This window comes from Rhagoletis pomonella, unplaced genomic scaffold (assembly GCF_013731165.1).
Source record: "Rhagoletis pomonella isolate Grant_MI unplaced genomic scaffold, Rhpom_1.0 Rhpom_scaffold_00007, whole genome shotgun sequence".
NCBI classification, from domain to species: Eukaryota; Metazoa; Arthropoda; class Insecta; order Diptera; family Tephritidae; genus Rhagoletis; species Rhagoletis pomonella.
Window position 1 is genome coordinate 36,655,978 of NW_023458561.1, and position 16,320 is coordinate 36,672,297.

The 16,320-nt window shown below is 36.8% G+C and overlaps 1 protein-coding gene across 1 annotated transcript in view; it reads right to left on the reverse strand.

Moving 5' to 3' along the window:
• The window catches only part of LOC118743796 (nuclear pore membrane glycoprotein 210), a 120,466-nt gene that overhangs the window by 9,371 nt on the left and 94,775 nt on the right, over positions 1–16,320 (reverse strand). Inside the window, exon 24 of the mRNA XM_036476560.1 lies at positions 10,578–10,628. Within this exon, the coding sequence (XP_036332453.1) occupies positions 10,578–10,628 (51 nt within the window). The remainder of the gene's footprint in view (positions 1–10,577; positions 10,629–16,320) is intronic.

Here is a 16,320-nt window from a genome sequence, read left to right on the forward strand (position 1 = left end):
CTCTGCAGCATCCAACGAAATTCTATTCAAAGTTTGCCAAGGGCTCACCTACGGAAATCGGTGCAAATAGATTTTACAAAATTAGCAGCGACAACCACCAGCCAATTAGACGACGAACGGTAGTGGCTGGCAATACATACATCAGTGAATTGAAGCAACAGCAACTAACAGCCTTACAATACAAACAATAGCACGAGGAATTAGCAGGCAAACTTAAGCCGACTGTCCGAATGTTGAATTGACTGAGTTGCTGACAAAGTGGTCAGGCGATTTAGAACCACTGACTCTTGCAGTTATCTCGGCGCTTGGTACTCTACTAAATTGAGTGTGACACTTGGAGTTGAGAGAATGCCACAAACCGATAACGACGATGATGGCATCAGGTGGGTGAGGGGTGTGGTAAACTTTGTTGATGCTGTGTATGTATGTGTGTAGATGTGGTAAAGCGCGTATGGTGGGAGGCATATTGCAAAAGTGTTTGTATGCGAACCTTTGAATTTGTAGGTATCACTTTGCCAAAATTGCTGATAGCAGCTAATCAGTGGCAGATGAAATCAACAACTTTGTGGTGCTTTCGCATTGTAGTCAGAGTTGCCGATTTGGGCTCTTCCTACCAAAATTGGTAGGTTTCTTTCGCGTTGGTAGAATGGTAGGACGCTTAAAATTTTGGTAGGCTTCTTTGCTCAAAAAACATCAAACATCTCTGGCTTGTTGTAATGTGTCACTTTGTCAGCACAGTGAGAAGGCTTGCCACATTTTGACATCAATTTTACCCTCATTACCTCGTTGCTTACTGGTATAGGCAGAATTTTACCAATTACCTTCGGCTATTCTCTGGACACTGTATTCGTATAAAAAGTATTACACATCCACTGCGAATCTAAATATCAAGTGATTGAATTGATGGACGTAAAGGCAGGTTTATAAATGATATATCTTTCTTTGAAATGCAATTGCGAATCGATAATATTTTCAACAATGACAAGGCGCAGATTTTGTCCCAAGCCCGGAGGTTCCTAGACCCGGATATTTGGCAGGCGTAACCGTGAGGTTTATATTTTCCTTACTAATGTATATATCGTTACCTAAAGGTGAAAAGTGCCAAGCCCATTTTTTGAAATTGTTTAGGAGAGACGAAAAATTGATGTAGTTTCGCATTATCTATCATTCCGCATCACAAACTAAATTTAAAAAAAGTGGACTTGGCACCTGTTTACCTTTAGGTAGCAATATGTCTCTGGACATACTTCATAATATATGTATGTATGTATGCAAATGAGCGATAAAAAAAGCTATGACGGAATTTTATTTTCCGCAACGATTTTTCACGTCTTTTACTCCGAAGGCTTTATTAAAACTAAACTGCGAATTTGTTGCCACTTTTTCATTTTTTCGCAATTTACTCGAAATTTTTAAGGCTTAGAAGTCAAACGGTCAGATTCGGATTCAGTGGGTCGAAATACAGGTCGGTAGGTGGGTCTGGTTAAAAGCAGACACCACTTTTATGTGTGTGCTATATGTATGTATATAATAGCTATTATTCTGATCTGTTCTTTTACTGGATATCTTATTTTAAGTATAACAACCAGAAAAAATAAATATATTTAATGCTGTCCAACGCCGTTTTCTTCATTAAAAGAAATGGATGGAAAGAGGCCATTTTGGTAGGTTTTTGAACCCGCTCTTTGTTGAAAAGAAAGAAAGTTTTTCAGTGGCAACCCTGATTGTAGTATGGGTATTAAACTAATTATAACAGTGGCTCGGATGATTACACAAATTAAATATTAAAATGCAGAGAAGGTAAGGAAAATATGTACTTGCTTCGTACGTACTCGTATTTGCAAACATTTGTATATCTAACTATAAGTGTTTGCGGGTATGAACATACAAATTTAGTAAACTTGGAAGGGAGCCAGGTACAGCGACGACTACCGATGAATGACTACTTAGCTACTAGAATTTCGAATCTGACTCCAAAGGTATGCCGTTAATTTTTCAAGTGGTAATCTAAATAGAGGCACACACACACACACACTCAATGTGCATACATAATGCAGCCTTAAAGTTGGCTAAGGTGTTTTTGATAGCTAAATATGGCCTCAGCCTTAGCTGACAGCCGAATTTATCTACAACCGTGGTGATAAAGTATACAACTTGCACCGAGTCACAGCTGCAATCGATAATTTAGGCGGTGACAGCGTGTGAAGCGAGGTCAGATGCAAACATACATAAATTGCAGCGCCTGCAAGTATACCACTTCTGCTGACACGATTTGGCATAATTTTCGGGCAATTAGCATGCTGCTGACATTGTGAAAGTAGGGAAGCTTTTACACTGGAATACACAAAGCGGCAAATTTGGGCGAATGTAGTGGGAAACAGGGGGGAAAAACAAAGCTTGGTAAACGAGGCTGCGAGAGCGCGATTGCTAATAAAGCAGAAGTAGCAGCTGCCTAATGGTTTACTGAGTTTAAGGAAGGTTAGTTATGTACACAAAATTAAAAAACAAATATTTTTGTACAAAAAAAGTGTAGCAAGTAAATGGACGCTCGCCGTAGCCGAGTGGTTACTTCCAACCGATACAATCTAGGTTCGCATCCTGGGCCAAACACTAGGCAATGGCAAGCCTCCTAGTTTATATGAGCGAATCTCGCGAGCTGTTTTTTAGTGTCACTCCCTTCCCTCGCTAGAAAAAAACGCTAAAACAAGTACATTAAAAAATAAATCAAGTATTTGAAAAATTTTGGCCTTAAAACGTTTATTTAGGCGAAAAAGTACCGAAATTTCTTATTTTTTCACTGTCGCTCGAAAAATCATACTGTTTTCTTTTTTAATAACTTTAGGAAGTTTTCAAAAAGAATCTTCATATTAGAGGCAGTGGAGGTTGGCATCAAATACAACAAAACTGTGAAGTTTCAAGAGTGTGCCCCCAAACTAAAAAAAACTGGCAGCATACAGAATATCTGTCGCAGATATTTTGTAATTTTTGAAATTTTACAATTTTCTTTTTTAATTTTAATAATTTAAGCTACTTCAAAATGTTAAAATTAAACGGCGGAAATGTTCTTCTTGCCAAAACGAACGAATCTAGTGTAATAAAGCTAGTATGTCACCAAATGAAAACAAAATAACATTGAGTAAAAGATGACTTACATTTGAGAAACTACAATTTAATTTTAATTTTTTTTTTTTAGTGGCACACTTGAAATTCATCCTAAAATTAAAATTAAAATATATATGAAGAAAGTGGTATATGTATACGTTACATACGCAACTACCGTTATATGAGCATGAGTGGGTATTTTAACTTTTTTAGTATATCTTGTTCTTAGGAATCTTATTCTTTAAAAAAAAACACGTTTTTGTCGAAAAATGTAACAACTCGTGAAATTTGCTCATATCTCCTATGAAAACGCTTCTCATAAAAAACCATCTGCCTCTCGACTATATGGAGGCAGGTTGGAAAAAACAGTTAACGTGCACCTATTTCGCTGAAACTTGACATGTGCTCCAATTTTTCTTAGTAATAGTGGTGTTTGGGCGCGACTGCTAATAGCGGTAAAATAAGTGCAAGTTTTGAGCGGCTAAAAAATCGCATTGCTTTTTATTTTATTATTTTTTTTTTGACTGCGTTTTGCACTTTTTTCCATATTAACATGAATTTCTTATTAAAATTAGAGCACATGTCAAGTTTCAGCGAAACTTCAGGTTTACCAGAATTTTATAAGCTTGTTAACTGCATACCCAAAAAAAAGGCTCGAAATTTAGATACAAATTTGCGGAATTTTTCTAAGTTCTGTATAAAGCTTGAAAGTGTGATTTATATAGTTTTTGATAAAGCATTAACCATATTTTTATGAAAAATTTCAAAAAAAAATTTTAGCTTGAAAAATATTGTTAATATTAAAAACGAAACACCATACATTAGTGATGTGCTGAATTGTCGGTACTCAATACTCGGTACCCAATACTTAAAAAAGATTTCGGTACCCGATACTTCCTTTTCGGTATCCGATACCGATTATTTACATTAAACCCTCTCCATTATATGCATTTCAGGTTTAGAAAAAACTTTCATTACTAATTTATATGATATCGGCTAAAACACTTGAACTTATCGCCACCGAAAAATATTATTTTATCAGTTTTAACCTTAGTCGATCCAAGGTTCAAGAAAAATGCTTTGACGGATGAAGAAGCCTTTCAGGGGGGAGATTCTGTAACCAGTTAGCGACAAGTTTTGGATCGATATCGCGCTTGTTGACGTAAAAATCATATAATAGGTCAACAAAACCGATACCGATTCGAAAATTGTCGCTAACTGGTTACAGAATCTGCCCCAAGGCCTACAAAAATGATATCGTCCGATTCAGCTGGTACAAAAATGCTTTAAGGGTTTCTCTGTATATACACATCTTTCAATTGAATCAGTATTAAAAACTCTATTGGCTCCTACATTCGGGCTTTGATAGGAGAGTCTCCCCTGAACCCGTTTTGCCATATTTTTGGCCTATGTGCGCTTGTATTCGAAACCTTAATGCTTCGGTACCGAGTATCGAGAGTATGGAATACTTTTTAAATCGGTACCGAATATCGATCAATACTTAGAAGTATTGACTCAGCACATCACTACCATACATCCATTTTTTGTTAATTTTAGTCTTTGGCTTTCCACTCTCAGAAATAAAAAGGTTATGCTCAGTGTTGCCAGGTCATTGAAGTGAGAAATCGTCAGTTTGGCTTCCCACGATAGATAACTTTTCGAGATATTTGCAATTTACCGTTATTCAGCTTTAAAAAATAGTGGTTTCACCTAATCACGTATATCTTACGAACTAATTGAATAATCGTAATGCGAGATACGGGAGATGAAAGCTAATGAAATTCTCCATAAACCGTATATACATCACTTTTCCATAGCTCTGATAGTTTCTGAGAAATTAATTAATCATTTCTGACGCCTCTTGTTTTCGATGCAATCACTCTACCTACTCAGGTGTACGTGGCGTATGAGTAACACTCTTTTCTGCTCATATTTCATACAAAAAATCCTTGCGAATTTTCGTTTGACAAATCATTATTTTCTTATTTATCTATCGATTTTCTTCATTAGTAGCTTCATTTCTTTTCTAAAGGAACAGGCTTTAACAAAAGTGCAAAATATTTACACAGAAACTGATTTTTTTACTTTTTCCCCTCTTAAAGTTTGAATTTTTTGCATTTTTCTATAAAAAAAAAAAAAACAAAAAATCTGGAATGATTAATTAATTTCTGGGAAACTATCAGGGCTATCGAAAAGTGATGTATATATGGTTTATAGAGATTTTTATTTTCTTTTACTGTACCTCGCATTACGAGTATTTAATTGAATACCTGATTAAGTGGAATCATTTTTTTTCTAAGCTGAATAACGGTAAATTGCAAATATCTCGAAAACGTATCCATACAAAAATAAATTAACTCGATTTTCGGAATCAGTGTGCGGTTCTACATACAAATTGGATAGTGCCATCTGGAGAACAAAATCAAAATTAAAATTTGTGATCCAGTGTTATGAACTGGTGGGGATTTAGTTACTATCAGACTGGTTCGGTTTTGGCGATAAAGATCTAGTACGGAACTAGAAATTTGATTCACTAGTTCGAGGTTTCCGGCAGGGATAGATTAAAATATTCTCAACTCTTCCAGTTATTGGGGTGATTTACCATTGAAATTAAAAATGTGTTGATTAGGGCCTTTGTGAATTTGGGTAACAATATAATGGCAAAGTTGCGCGAAAAGATCACCGCCAAAGGTAACTAAACTGATTAGTCGGTATCCGCGTTCGGACTTTACTGCAATTGCAGTAGATCTACTGCGGTTTTTACCCAAAATTAATGCACTACTGCATCACTGTGGTCTTTTCAAATCTGCGATTTATTTTAAGAGTTATATTTGCATTGCTCTGTGAAGAAAAAGAGGCGGATGCTTTGGCTTGATGCAGTTCTGAACACAGCCATAGTTTTATGATTTGAAGATTTCTGAAAGGAAAAATGCTTATTCGATCAAAATATACTTATTTTGATGATTTTATGGCGACTTTACAAAACAAAATATTTTCCCCATTTTAAAACCCTGGAAAACTTCAAAGCCCTGGTGGGATAATTACATAAATATTAACCAATTTAAAAAAGTAAATAAATGCGGGTTTCTCTTTTTAATTTTCTATAATTAGTGAGGGGGCAAAGTTGATCTTAGTTGTATTTGTGGACTATCCTAATATGTAACATACATATGTAAATTAACGTTGACTTTAATGTCATGATATCAATACCCACCATTCTCCTCGTCAAGTTATCTTTTCGTGTTTACGTTTCGTGTGCTCTTAATACAATCTGATTACTTTGAAAAATAAATTTTTTTAAATACACACAAACACACACACACACACATCATGGAAGTGAAGTTTTCAGTCAGTCTATAGGCGCCAACTACTGTGAAATAAACTTTTACAGCTCGCGTTTCTAAGTGGTTTCTTGGCAATTTGTGCTGACGTCTAAGTACAACATTCGCTGCTTTGCCAACCAAATTACGGAAAATTCATTAGTACACCTTAATTTAGAAACTTTCCGCCCGCATTGCTGCCTATTTCTCGTCTACAGCTGACATGCATAGGCAAAGGACAACAAGAAGCGAAATGAGCCTGTTCACACACACACACACACACACACATCTTACAGCAACCAACTAACTTGAAACCAGCATACATACTTAGGGGAAACTGGTGGTGGAGCCGCGCTGCCTGTTTACTTTCCAGCCCTGTCTAACGTTGAATTGGAAATTAATCATCGAGATAAAGTGACACTTGACGCCATGCGAATATTTACGATGTTGGCCTAGCGCAGTCAACAAAAACAAAAAACCAAAGGCAATACAGAAAATTGAAAACAAACAAAAAGCATTCGTTTCGAATATAGAAACAGGAATTGCAACAGCAGGTATGCTACTGTTAGCAGAGCAACAGAATTGTTTTCATATTTACATACATACATATGTAGTATATATGTACATTTGTATGTAGTATTTATTTAGTAGAGACGCCTTGTGGGGCATACTGCTTAAGTAAATATTTACTCAGTTAAGTTGTGACTAGTTAATGCCGTAAATGGCAAAGGATATCATCATCGTTATCAGAAGGGTTGCCACTGACGAAAAAAAAAATACCTATCATCCACATGAAGAATATCTGCCAAACCTGAAAAATAACTACCAATAAATTTTTTCTGGTTATTTGAATAAAAACTCTAGCTTTGTTCTATTTTTTTAGTTCTTTCCATAAAAATTAAAAAAAAAATTTACTAAGGAACTTTTTACTTAACTAATGGCATGGTATTTGAGAGCATACGAGTTTTTATAGACAAATACAATGACTCAAAAACCGATTGTAAGTTTTTTTTTTTAATGTGCACTGTGTTTCTCAAGTAAAGATTTTTTTGCATTTTTTTTTGTATAACGATATCGGTAACTAAACCCATAAAAATTAAGCATTTAACTTATATATATTTATAAAAAAAAAAATCGTCTAAATTTCGATCTTTTTACTCTGAATTTTCAAAACAATTTTGAGTATGCAGTTTTATAGCCCATGGAATTTTAGTATAACCAAAAATATGCAGGAAAAAATTGCCGCCGGTCTTTTGTGATTTTTTTTTTTTTTTTTTCATTAAAAAATTCTCATTTATAAAACCTAACGTTGCTTTTTTCACTTTTTTGTGAACAATCATAGTGTATAGTTACATATATGTCCACTTTTTTCTTTTTATTTAAAGAATCATTTAAAATATTTAGGCAATCATACACTGAGAAAAGAACAAACGAACACCCAAATTTGTTTATCAATTTTGGTAGCAATTTACCAAAGTGCCAACCCTGGTTATCAGCTACATAACAAACTATACAATTCGCGTACATACATACATACACACATACCAACAAAAGTGAGCGCCTGCATATATACTATAGTTTGTCAAGTCATTTATCCAACGGGTGTCGTTCGTGCTCTATCGCGAACAATTTGTTCTGCTGCACCAGTGAATTAGTTGCTGACCGGCGGTTGGCACGCCATGTGTCCAATAAGTACAATAAATTAGACCGACAGCTAATGCAGCTCCACTACCTGTTCTCTTTCTTATTAATAAAACAGCGGATGCAATTTTCATTAAAAGCAATTAATTAAATAACGTACAGGTGATTAATAGAAAAATCGAGCTTTTGTAACGGATATGATAACAAAAGATTCGGAAGTAAGTATTGGCGACACCTGTGAGTAAGAAAGTATGTCGATGCATTTTTGCTTGTGTTAACGCTAGGTAATGCGAACTAAGGTGGTACAAATAAGAAGTACACAAGTTACATAACAGTAAAGGCGCTAAAGGGCAGAAGGCTTTCATAAATTTTCGATCGAGCCTAACAAGGGGTGGTCTTTCGTAAGGCAATTATCAATTCTGGCAACTATCTTGCAAGCTCTTTACTGTCTTTCGAAAGACTAATTGAAAGATCTACTAACGGGGAGGTCTTAACGTTATGCTGTTCGCTTTTTAGCAATAAATTTTTAAAAAAAAATTTATTAAATTTAAAAAATATACACATGTATATATTCTTCTTTTTAAACCAATTTAAACTAAATAAAAATAAAAATTATATTAAAAATGAGAATTAAATTAAATCAAAGCAAAGATAAATAAAACTATTTTTAGAAATTAAATAAAAAATAGTACGTAAAAATTAAATAAAATTAAAACAAAAATTATTTTTAAAACACAATATAAAAGTTGGAAAATTTTAATAAAAAAAAAACCAAATGTTATTTAAGATCCTAAAAATTAAATTAAATAAACAAATATATTTTTCATTTTAAAACAATAAAAAAGAAAATTAAATAAATTTAAATTAAAAACATCAAACAAAAAAAAGAAAACTTAAATTCAAAAAATAAAAGAACTTCATAAAAATTTAATGAAATTAATCACAATATTCTTCTTTATAAAAGAATGGCATGTAAAAATTTAAATGTAAATTAAATCAAGAAAGAAAAATATACATAAGATGAGTTTCTAAAAATTATATGAAATTAAAAAAGGAAAAGAATTTGATTGAAAATAGAAAGAAAAATTTCTGCAATTGGAAATGCCAAGAGAAGCCAAGTCCTTCTCCACCTGGTCTTTCCAACGCAGAGGAGGCCTTCCTCTTCCTCTGTTACCAGGATCCCGACCCGCGCTGAATACTTTCAGAGCTGGAGCGTTTCTGTGCATTCGAACGAAATTACCTAACCGCTGAATTTTAATTCGCTACACCATGTCTAGTCTATATCGTTGTAAAGCTCATACAGCTCATTGTTAAATCGTCTGCGATATTCGCCATTGCCAACGAGCAAAGGCCCGTTAATCTTGCGCAGAATTTTTCTCTCGAAAACTCTAAGAGCCGCTTCATCAGATGTTTTCATTGTCCATGCCTCCACGCCATACACCAGCACAGGCATGATGACTTATAAGATATGATTTTTGTACAACGAGACTTTACTTCTCAATTGCCTACTCAGCCCAAAGTAGCACTTGTTGGCAAGAGTGATTCTCCGTTGGATTTCAAGGCTGGCATTATTGTTGGTTTATGCTGGTTCCCAAATAAACGAAGTCCCATTCGCTTTGCTTCTCTATCTAATCCCGAGAAGACAGAACAGACGTAGCCCTTGTTTTTATCAATAATGTCAATGTCGTCGCCATGCATGCTCTTGTAGTAAAAAAGTTGTTCCTGAGCGGTTCAGTTCTGCAGCTCTTATTGTCTTCTCCAACATCAGATTGAAGAAGTCACGTGAAAGGAAGCCGCCCTGTCTGAAACCTCGTTTAGTGACGAACGACTGGGAGAGGTCTTTCCCAATTCTGAAGGAGCTGGTGGTATTGCCGCATCAGTTTGGCATCCCCGCCAAACTGAGACAGAGCGACGTATAGGCAACTCCTTTCAGTGATGCGGAAAGCGGCTTTAAAGTCGACAAAAAGGTGGTGAGTGTTGATCCTATTTCGTGGGTCTTTTCCAAGATTAGACGTAATGTGAATACCTGATCAATGGTGGATTTGCCAGGTCTAAAGCCACACTGATAAGGCCCAATCAGTTCATTGACGATGGGCTACAGTCTTTCTGCATAAGAGTTGATGCATACACCGTATCAACTCCTCGCCACCGTACTTGAATTGTTCAGTCGTTTTTTTTTTTGAAAGTTTCTCAAGTATGGTTTCAAAGTCCAAGGAATTTCGATTAGGAAGCCCCTGATAAGAAAGTATTTCAATCATCTCAACTAATATTGTTCATTCCTGGCCACAAGCTTAATTAGAAACCTTTTTTGTACACATATTTATCCTAATTGATTTATCGTAAAATGCGAAAACGCCAAAACCCCAAAAGTGTAAGATTTACTAAAACTAAAATATTACTAAACAATTCTGACAAAACATTTACATTGCCAACGATCTTCTTGGAATCGTATTAGCCAACCAACGAACCAACCACAAGTGAAAACCGTCAATGTAAATTATTAATTAAACTTACCGTCAGCGTTGATTTCCGTTTTGCTCTGTTGCGGGCTGAGGAACACATACACTGCAAAAAGAAATAGAAATCGGGTAGAGAGAGAGAGATGGTAAGGTGAAAAAGAAGAATAGGAAATGCAATTAATCTAGTTGGAACTACTATGGATAAACGTATGTGTATTTGTTTGTTTTTGTGTGCATGCGGGCCAGTATATGTATGTACATACAGAAGCATATTCGGCGCAATTTTAGTGAGAGTTTTATGTTGCTGGGCGTTTTTCGAATACTTCATACGAACGTGTGTTTTAATAGGTAGGTGGGTACGCAAGCCAGGTTGGACACAAACAGAAGAACAAGCAAATTGAAATGAAATTAGAAACAAAACATAAACAAGGGACTGCTAAACAAAAAGGCGGCATGTGGCGGTAAAAATCGAAGCCACATCATGCCGAAAAAAACATTGGGCAAAACAAACAACAACAATAAAACTAGTTGAACCCAAACAACAAGTTGTTTAATAAAGTGTACATCTAAAAGCACACGTACTTAGTTGACATGTGGTAGTAGTACATATACATATAGCTGTGGAGATAAACAATAACCGCCTAAGTCGAAAAACCTTAATGCGAGAAAAAACGTTTTAAACAATTGGATTGTAATGTTAACCTTATGGAGAAACCAAAATATGTTCGTCTAGAACTTTTTAAATAGCCTAGCTGGCGAGATTGGGATTTCACACACACACACACATGGAATAGTTGTTGCAGAATACGATAGCATATATAACTCAATTCTTTCTTAAGTCGACTTAGGCGGTATTTGCTTATGACCCCAGATATGTATTTATGGGCAGTTCCAGTATTGACAGTGAGACCTTCAGTCAAACGCGGTAATTTTTATTTTATATAAAATATAAGGTATGTTTCGGTAGCTCGAATAAACATAAGTTAATGCAGTTGTTTGTATAAACAACATAAGAGATTTCAAAATCCTTACAATGGGGAATGTTCGTAGTTAATAAAGATCTAAAGATGTAAGAAGTTAATAAAGATGTTAATGGTAGCGGTGATGGTAATTGTAATGGCAATGGTATTGGTAGTAGCAAAGATAATCGTAATGGTAATGATAATGATAATTGTTATAGTAACGGTAATGGTAGTGGTAATGGTAATGCTAATAACATTGGTAACCAATTGGTAATGATAATGATAAAGGCAAATGTGGTGGTAATGGTAATGACTATACTTGTGGTAATGGCAATAGTAATATAATGGTAATGGTAGTGGTAAGAGTAATGTTAACGGAAATTGTGATAGTAGTGGAAATGGAAATGATACTGGTGTTGGTAATGGCAATAGTAATAGGACTGGTACTGGTATCGGTGATGACAATGGTAATGTACTGTCAGTGACACCATCTGGTGTCTCTAGGTGGCATTACTTATAAGATTTACTTGGAAAGGAGCACCTTTGAAGACACAATTATAAAAACACTTCCTCAAGCAATGAATGAATGTCGGCGGACTCAAGGAAGCACTCACTGTTAGGCGAGGTCACCGAGTAAAGGGATATCACAGCAGATTAATGGATGCACATCCAATCGTCCAAAGTGTTATGCCAACCAAACCTTGATGTTATTGCAATAGACAAAACGGGACCGCTGCTCAAACGGCGCTCATGGCAATCCATAAACGCTGTATGTTGAGGTAATCAACATAGGCTCTGAACCAATTCCACAGAATTTTTAGATATCAACAGACGAAAAAAATATCCTACTTACAAATACTTACTTGTAGGGGGCAGCGAGCGCACCAAAAGGTAACTTGCTGCTTATTTCGAAAAGTAATTTGGAACTGACGTCTCTATGTGGATGCAGTGGAAAGCGGAACCATTCATAGAATTCAACTTCCGCCACGGCGCATACCTCTCATGGTCCACCTCATTTAACGCCCCGTACTGGTTTGGTGGCAAATAATACAAAGGCAATCATTGCCGAGGACATACGGACGCCGTTTAGTCAGAAGATCGACAGAAAAGATTTAAGTAACTAAGACAAAACATGTTGGTCTTTTGAGGCGTCGACAATATCAGGCATCAACGAAATGGCTCTGTGAGACAACTGGGATGAGTGGCCATTGGATGTAGGACGCAGTAAAGAGCTGGTTATACCAGCTACCGTGAAGCATACAATCCTGAAAGTGGTATTCAATAAGGGCAACTGATGCCCCCGAACTACTGGCGGTTACTTGCCCACGTCAGCAAACAGACCCATAACAAGATCGGTTTAGGTGGTTACGCTTTCCAAGCGGATTGGCCGATCATTGGATTTGAGAACGCAGTAACTAAGGACTGATTATGCAAGCTAGTGCCGGCCTTTCAACCCAGTAAAATAACTTCAATAAAGGTAGCTGAATAACCGAAATAACAAACTCATAGAACTATGTCTGCTAATTTAAAAAAGACACAGAGCATCATCGTGGATAGTGTTGTCTTCGGGCTTTTCGAGGACCAAAACTCGAGTATACCGGTCGCCAGTTGGATACCACTTTATTTACAAAATCAAGATAGGGTTCAATACTGAGCTCACCGAGACTGTACAGCAGCTTTTGGAGGAGAAACTCGAAAGAATACGCCGGATACTTGGCGCCGGTGGGTTCGCAGGAAGCAGAATATATTTCGGCTTCGAGCATCTCAAAGATAACTCCTTTATAGGTCTGTTTCTACGACAAAGGATACACACAAACCACAGAAAATTTTAGAGGGTAACCTTAAAGTAGTGCGACGAACCGTGGAAGAGGAGACTGACCAATTTGCTCTAAACGATATTCGTAATTTACTATACCGAAAGCACAAATGTTTCCAGGTTATGTTAATCTGGCAAATTTGCACATGGAACCCATACGTTCAAAGTCCAAGTACTGTCAGGTGAAGTTGCTACCATAAGTTGACTTAAAGTAGGCATCGTCGTTTAGGATGTCAAAGACGTTATTGATTATCATCCTTAAAAACTTGTCTGCAATTTCCTGAAATTTAAGAAAACATATAGTAAATATCCTCGAGCTTCCATTTTGGCGATACCTAGGAGATGAGATCCATAGCGGCAAGAAACACGCGGGCCACTTTAAAAAACAAATCCGTCAAACTTTGGCTTCGCGTAGCCCATAAAAATTGTGTGGCCGCATGGCGCGTCTTACAGAACAAAGTGGATCTCATTTTACGCTCTCATTTGACGATGGTTTGCGCAACTGTGATCCTCAGCCGTTTCCGTTAAACTTTTCATGAAAACTTTAATCTGTTTTGCGTATCCGTGACACTCTCCTGGAATTGTCCTTACAGGTGGATTTAGAGAAAAATAGCAAAACATCCAAGCGGTTGTTGCCACAATTTTAGACCCAAAAGTGTAGAGGCAGCACACACGAGCTTTGTATTTGTGTTGACGCTGGTGGTGCTGTTTTGGGCGCTGTGTCGAAACGCATGCATACAAATAAATGTTTGTATGTATGTATGTGCGACTTAATATACACAGAGGCATGTGTGTATAGTATTTTTGTTAAGACCATCAACATGGCGAAAATTGTTTTTATCAGTTTTAGGAAATATTTTTTTTTTGTCCGAACGACTACGTCTGATGTGTTTGTTTTTGTTATGCCATGAATTTAGTTGGCGTATTTCCTGTGGCGCACATACGCGCATCAGTAGGAGGTAGTCGCTACATATCGTCAATATGACTATGGACATATGTATGTACATGCATACCAAAAACAGCACACCAATGTAGATGGGTTGTAAGTTGAAATGCAAAAACATAAAATCCACTTGTACCACTACAAGCACCAAGTTAATTGGTTACGCAGCCAAAAAGTAAGCAACAAAACTACAGCAAAAAACCATAAAGCGGTATCGTGGTATATGTACATATGTATGTATGTATTCACTTGCCAACCCGTAGCAGCAAATGAACAGTTCACTATCTCTAAACCATCATGCCAACACCACGCCTACCACTACCAATGTCCAGGTTGCTAGCTTTTTGCCAACATTTCCCAGCCACTATTGCTGTGTTAATAAGTTGCAATTTTTTGGTGGCTTAAATTGTTGGCAACTCTACCTATTCGAGAGAGTTAGAATAGCAGGTTGTTGCATGCCACAAAGTCTGCGAACCCTTCTGATAATAGCAGTAAAGCTTTTGACTGTCAAAATGATTATCGACAGTTGGCTTAATTTTAGCTAAAGCGCGTTACTAGAGAAGAGTTGAGTGTTTTGATGGAGGTCGGTATGCAACCAAAACAAAAAAAAAAAAATACAGCTTTACAATAGAGATAGAGGATGACACATGCACAATGAAATGCGAAATGTCAAGCGATAAGCAAAAACCTTCGGCATACATATGTATGTACATATAGGCGACTAAAAGTGTGGCAAAAGTTGAAAAGGCACCGATGGCGAAGTGAAAATTTGAAATTCTAAAAACGATAAAATGGCTGCCTTTACATGTGATTAAGCTGAGCTGAGCTGGTGATTTTTTTTTTCCTTTTTTTTTTGCAATGATACTAAACCAACAAAATAGCTGCGTGACTATACAAGCAACAGATTGTACATTGGATTGGTGGAATTTTTAGTGTCTTATTCGCTTTTGTTTGATAATCATATTTTAATATTTCATAAAACTAAATAAACTCGACTTATGCATAGCATGCCTATATGAAACGCAAATCTATGGGAACCGCTTTGCACTCGCTCGTCGGGTTGGTGGAAAAGAGCTTATCAGACGAGGAGTATGCTTTGAAGGCGCCTTCAACATTAATGCAAGCACCATAACGGGTGCCTTAGAAGAGTTTGTGAGTTGACCATAATGTAGCGGCACTGATTGAGACTATACTTGTCGGCAGGAAGATAACCGCTAAGCTTAGTACCACCACAATAAGCAGACAGGTCTGTAGAAGCACCCCTCAGAAAGGGGTTCTCTCCCCTCTTCACCGGATTCTGGCAGTAAAGTCCTTGTTACTAGCCCTAGAAGGAGGAGGCTGCTACGTCACTGCTAATGCTGATGACCGGGAAATTACTATTAAAGGTAAATATCCTAATATACTTATGGATATATTGCGATCTAATACGGCCACGCTTAGGAATTGGGCAGAGAGTATGGGACCCGGAATAAACCCCGATAAAACCGAAGCAATTCTCTTGACAAGGAAACACAGGCTTCCCGCTAATCTTTAAGGGGGTAGAGAAACCTTTGAAAGGGAATGTTTAGTATCTAGGACTCATATTAGACAGGAAACTTACATGGAAGACTAATGTAAAGGAAAGAGTTAGGAAGGCCAAGGTTGCATTATACACTTGCAAACAAGCGGTCGGAATCAAGTTGGGGTCAACATCTCGTATTATACAATGGCTTTAAACATTTGCGGTACGATCAAAACTATTACATGGAATAAATATTTGGATAGTGGCGAGCAACTCAAAAGGCCACTTAGATAAAACTACTTAGTAAGGTCCAAAGAACTGCGTTTTTATGCGTTTCAGTTGCCATAAGGCGTACCCCAAACAAAGCACTAGAAGTGTTACCAATTTTCTAGCAATAAACCTGACAGGAAAATACGTGGCCATCGCTTCAGCGCTCAGACTAAAAAGTATGGTGCTACGGAAGGATCGGTGGTTCGGCCCCGCTTCCATACTTCACACTCTACGTAGTTATGACCAAGAAATCGACTACTTCATCCCTAAAACCACTTTCGATGGGCACTTTAAGATGGGCATCCC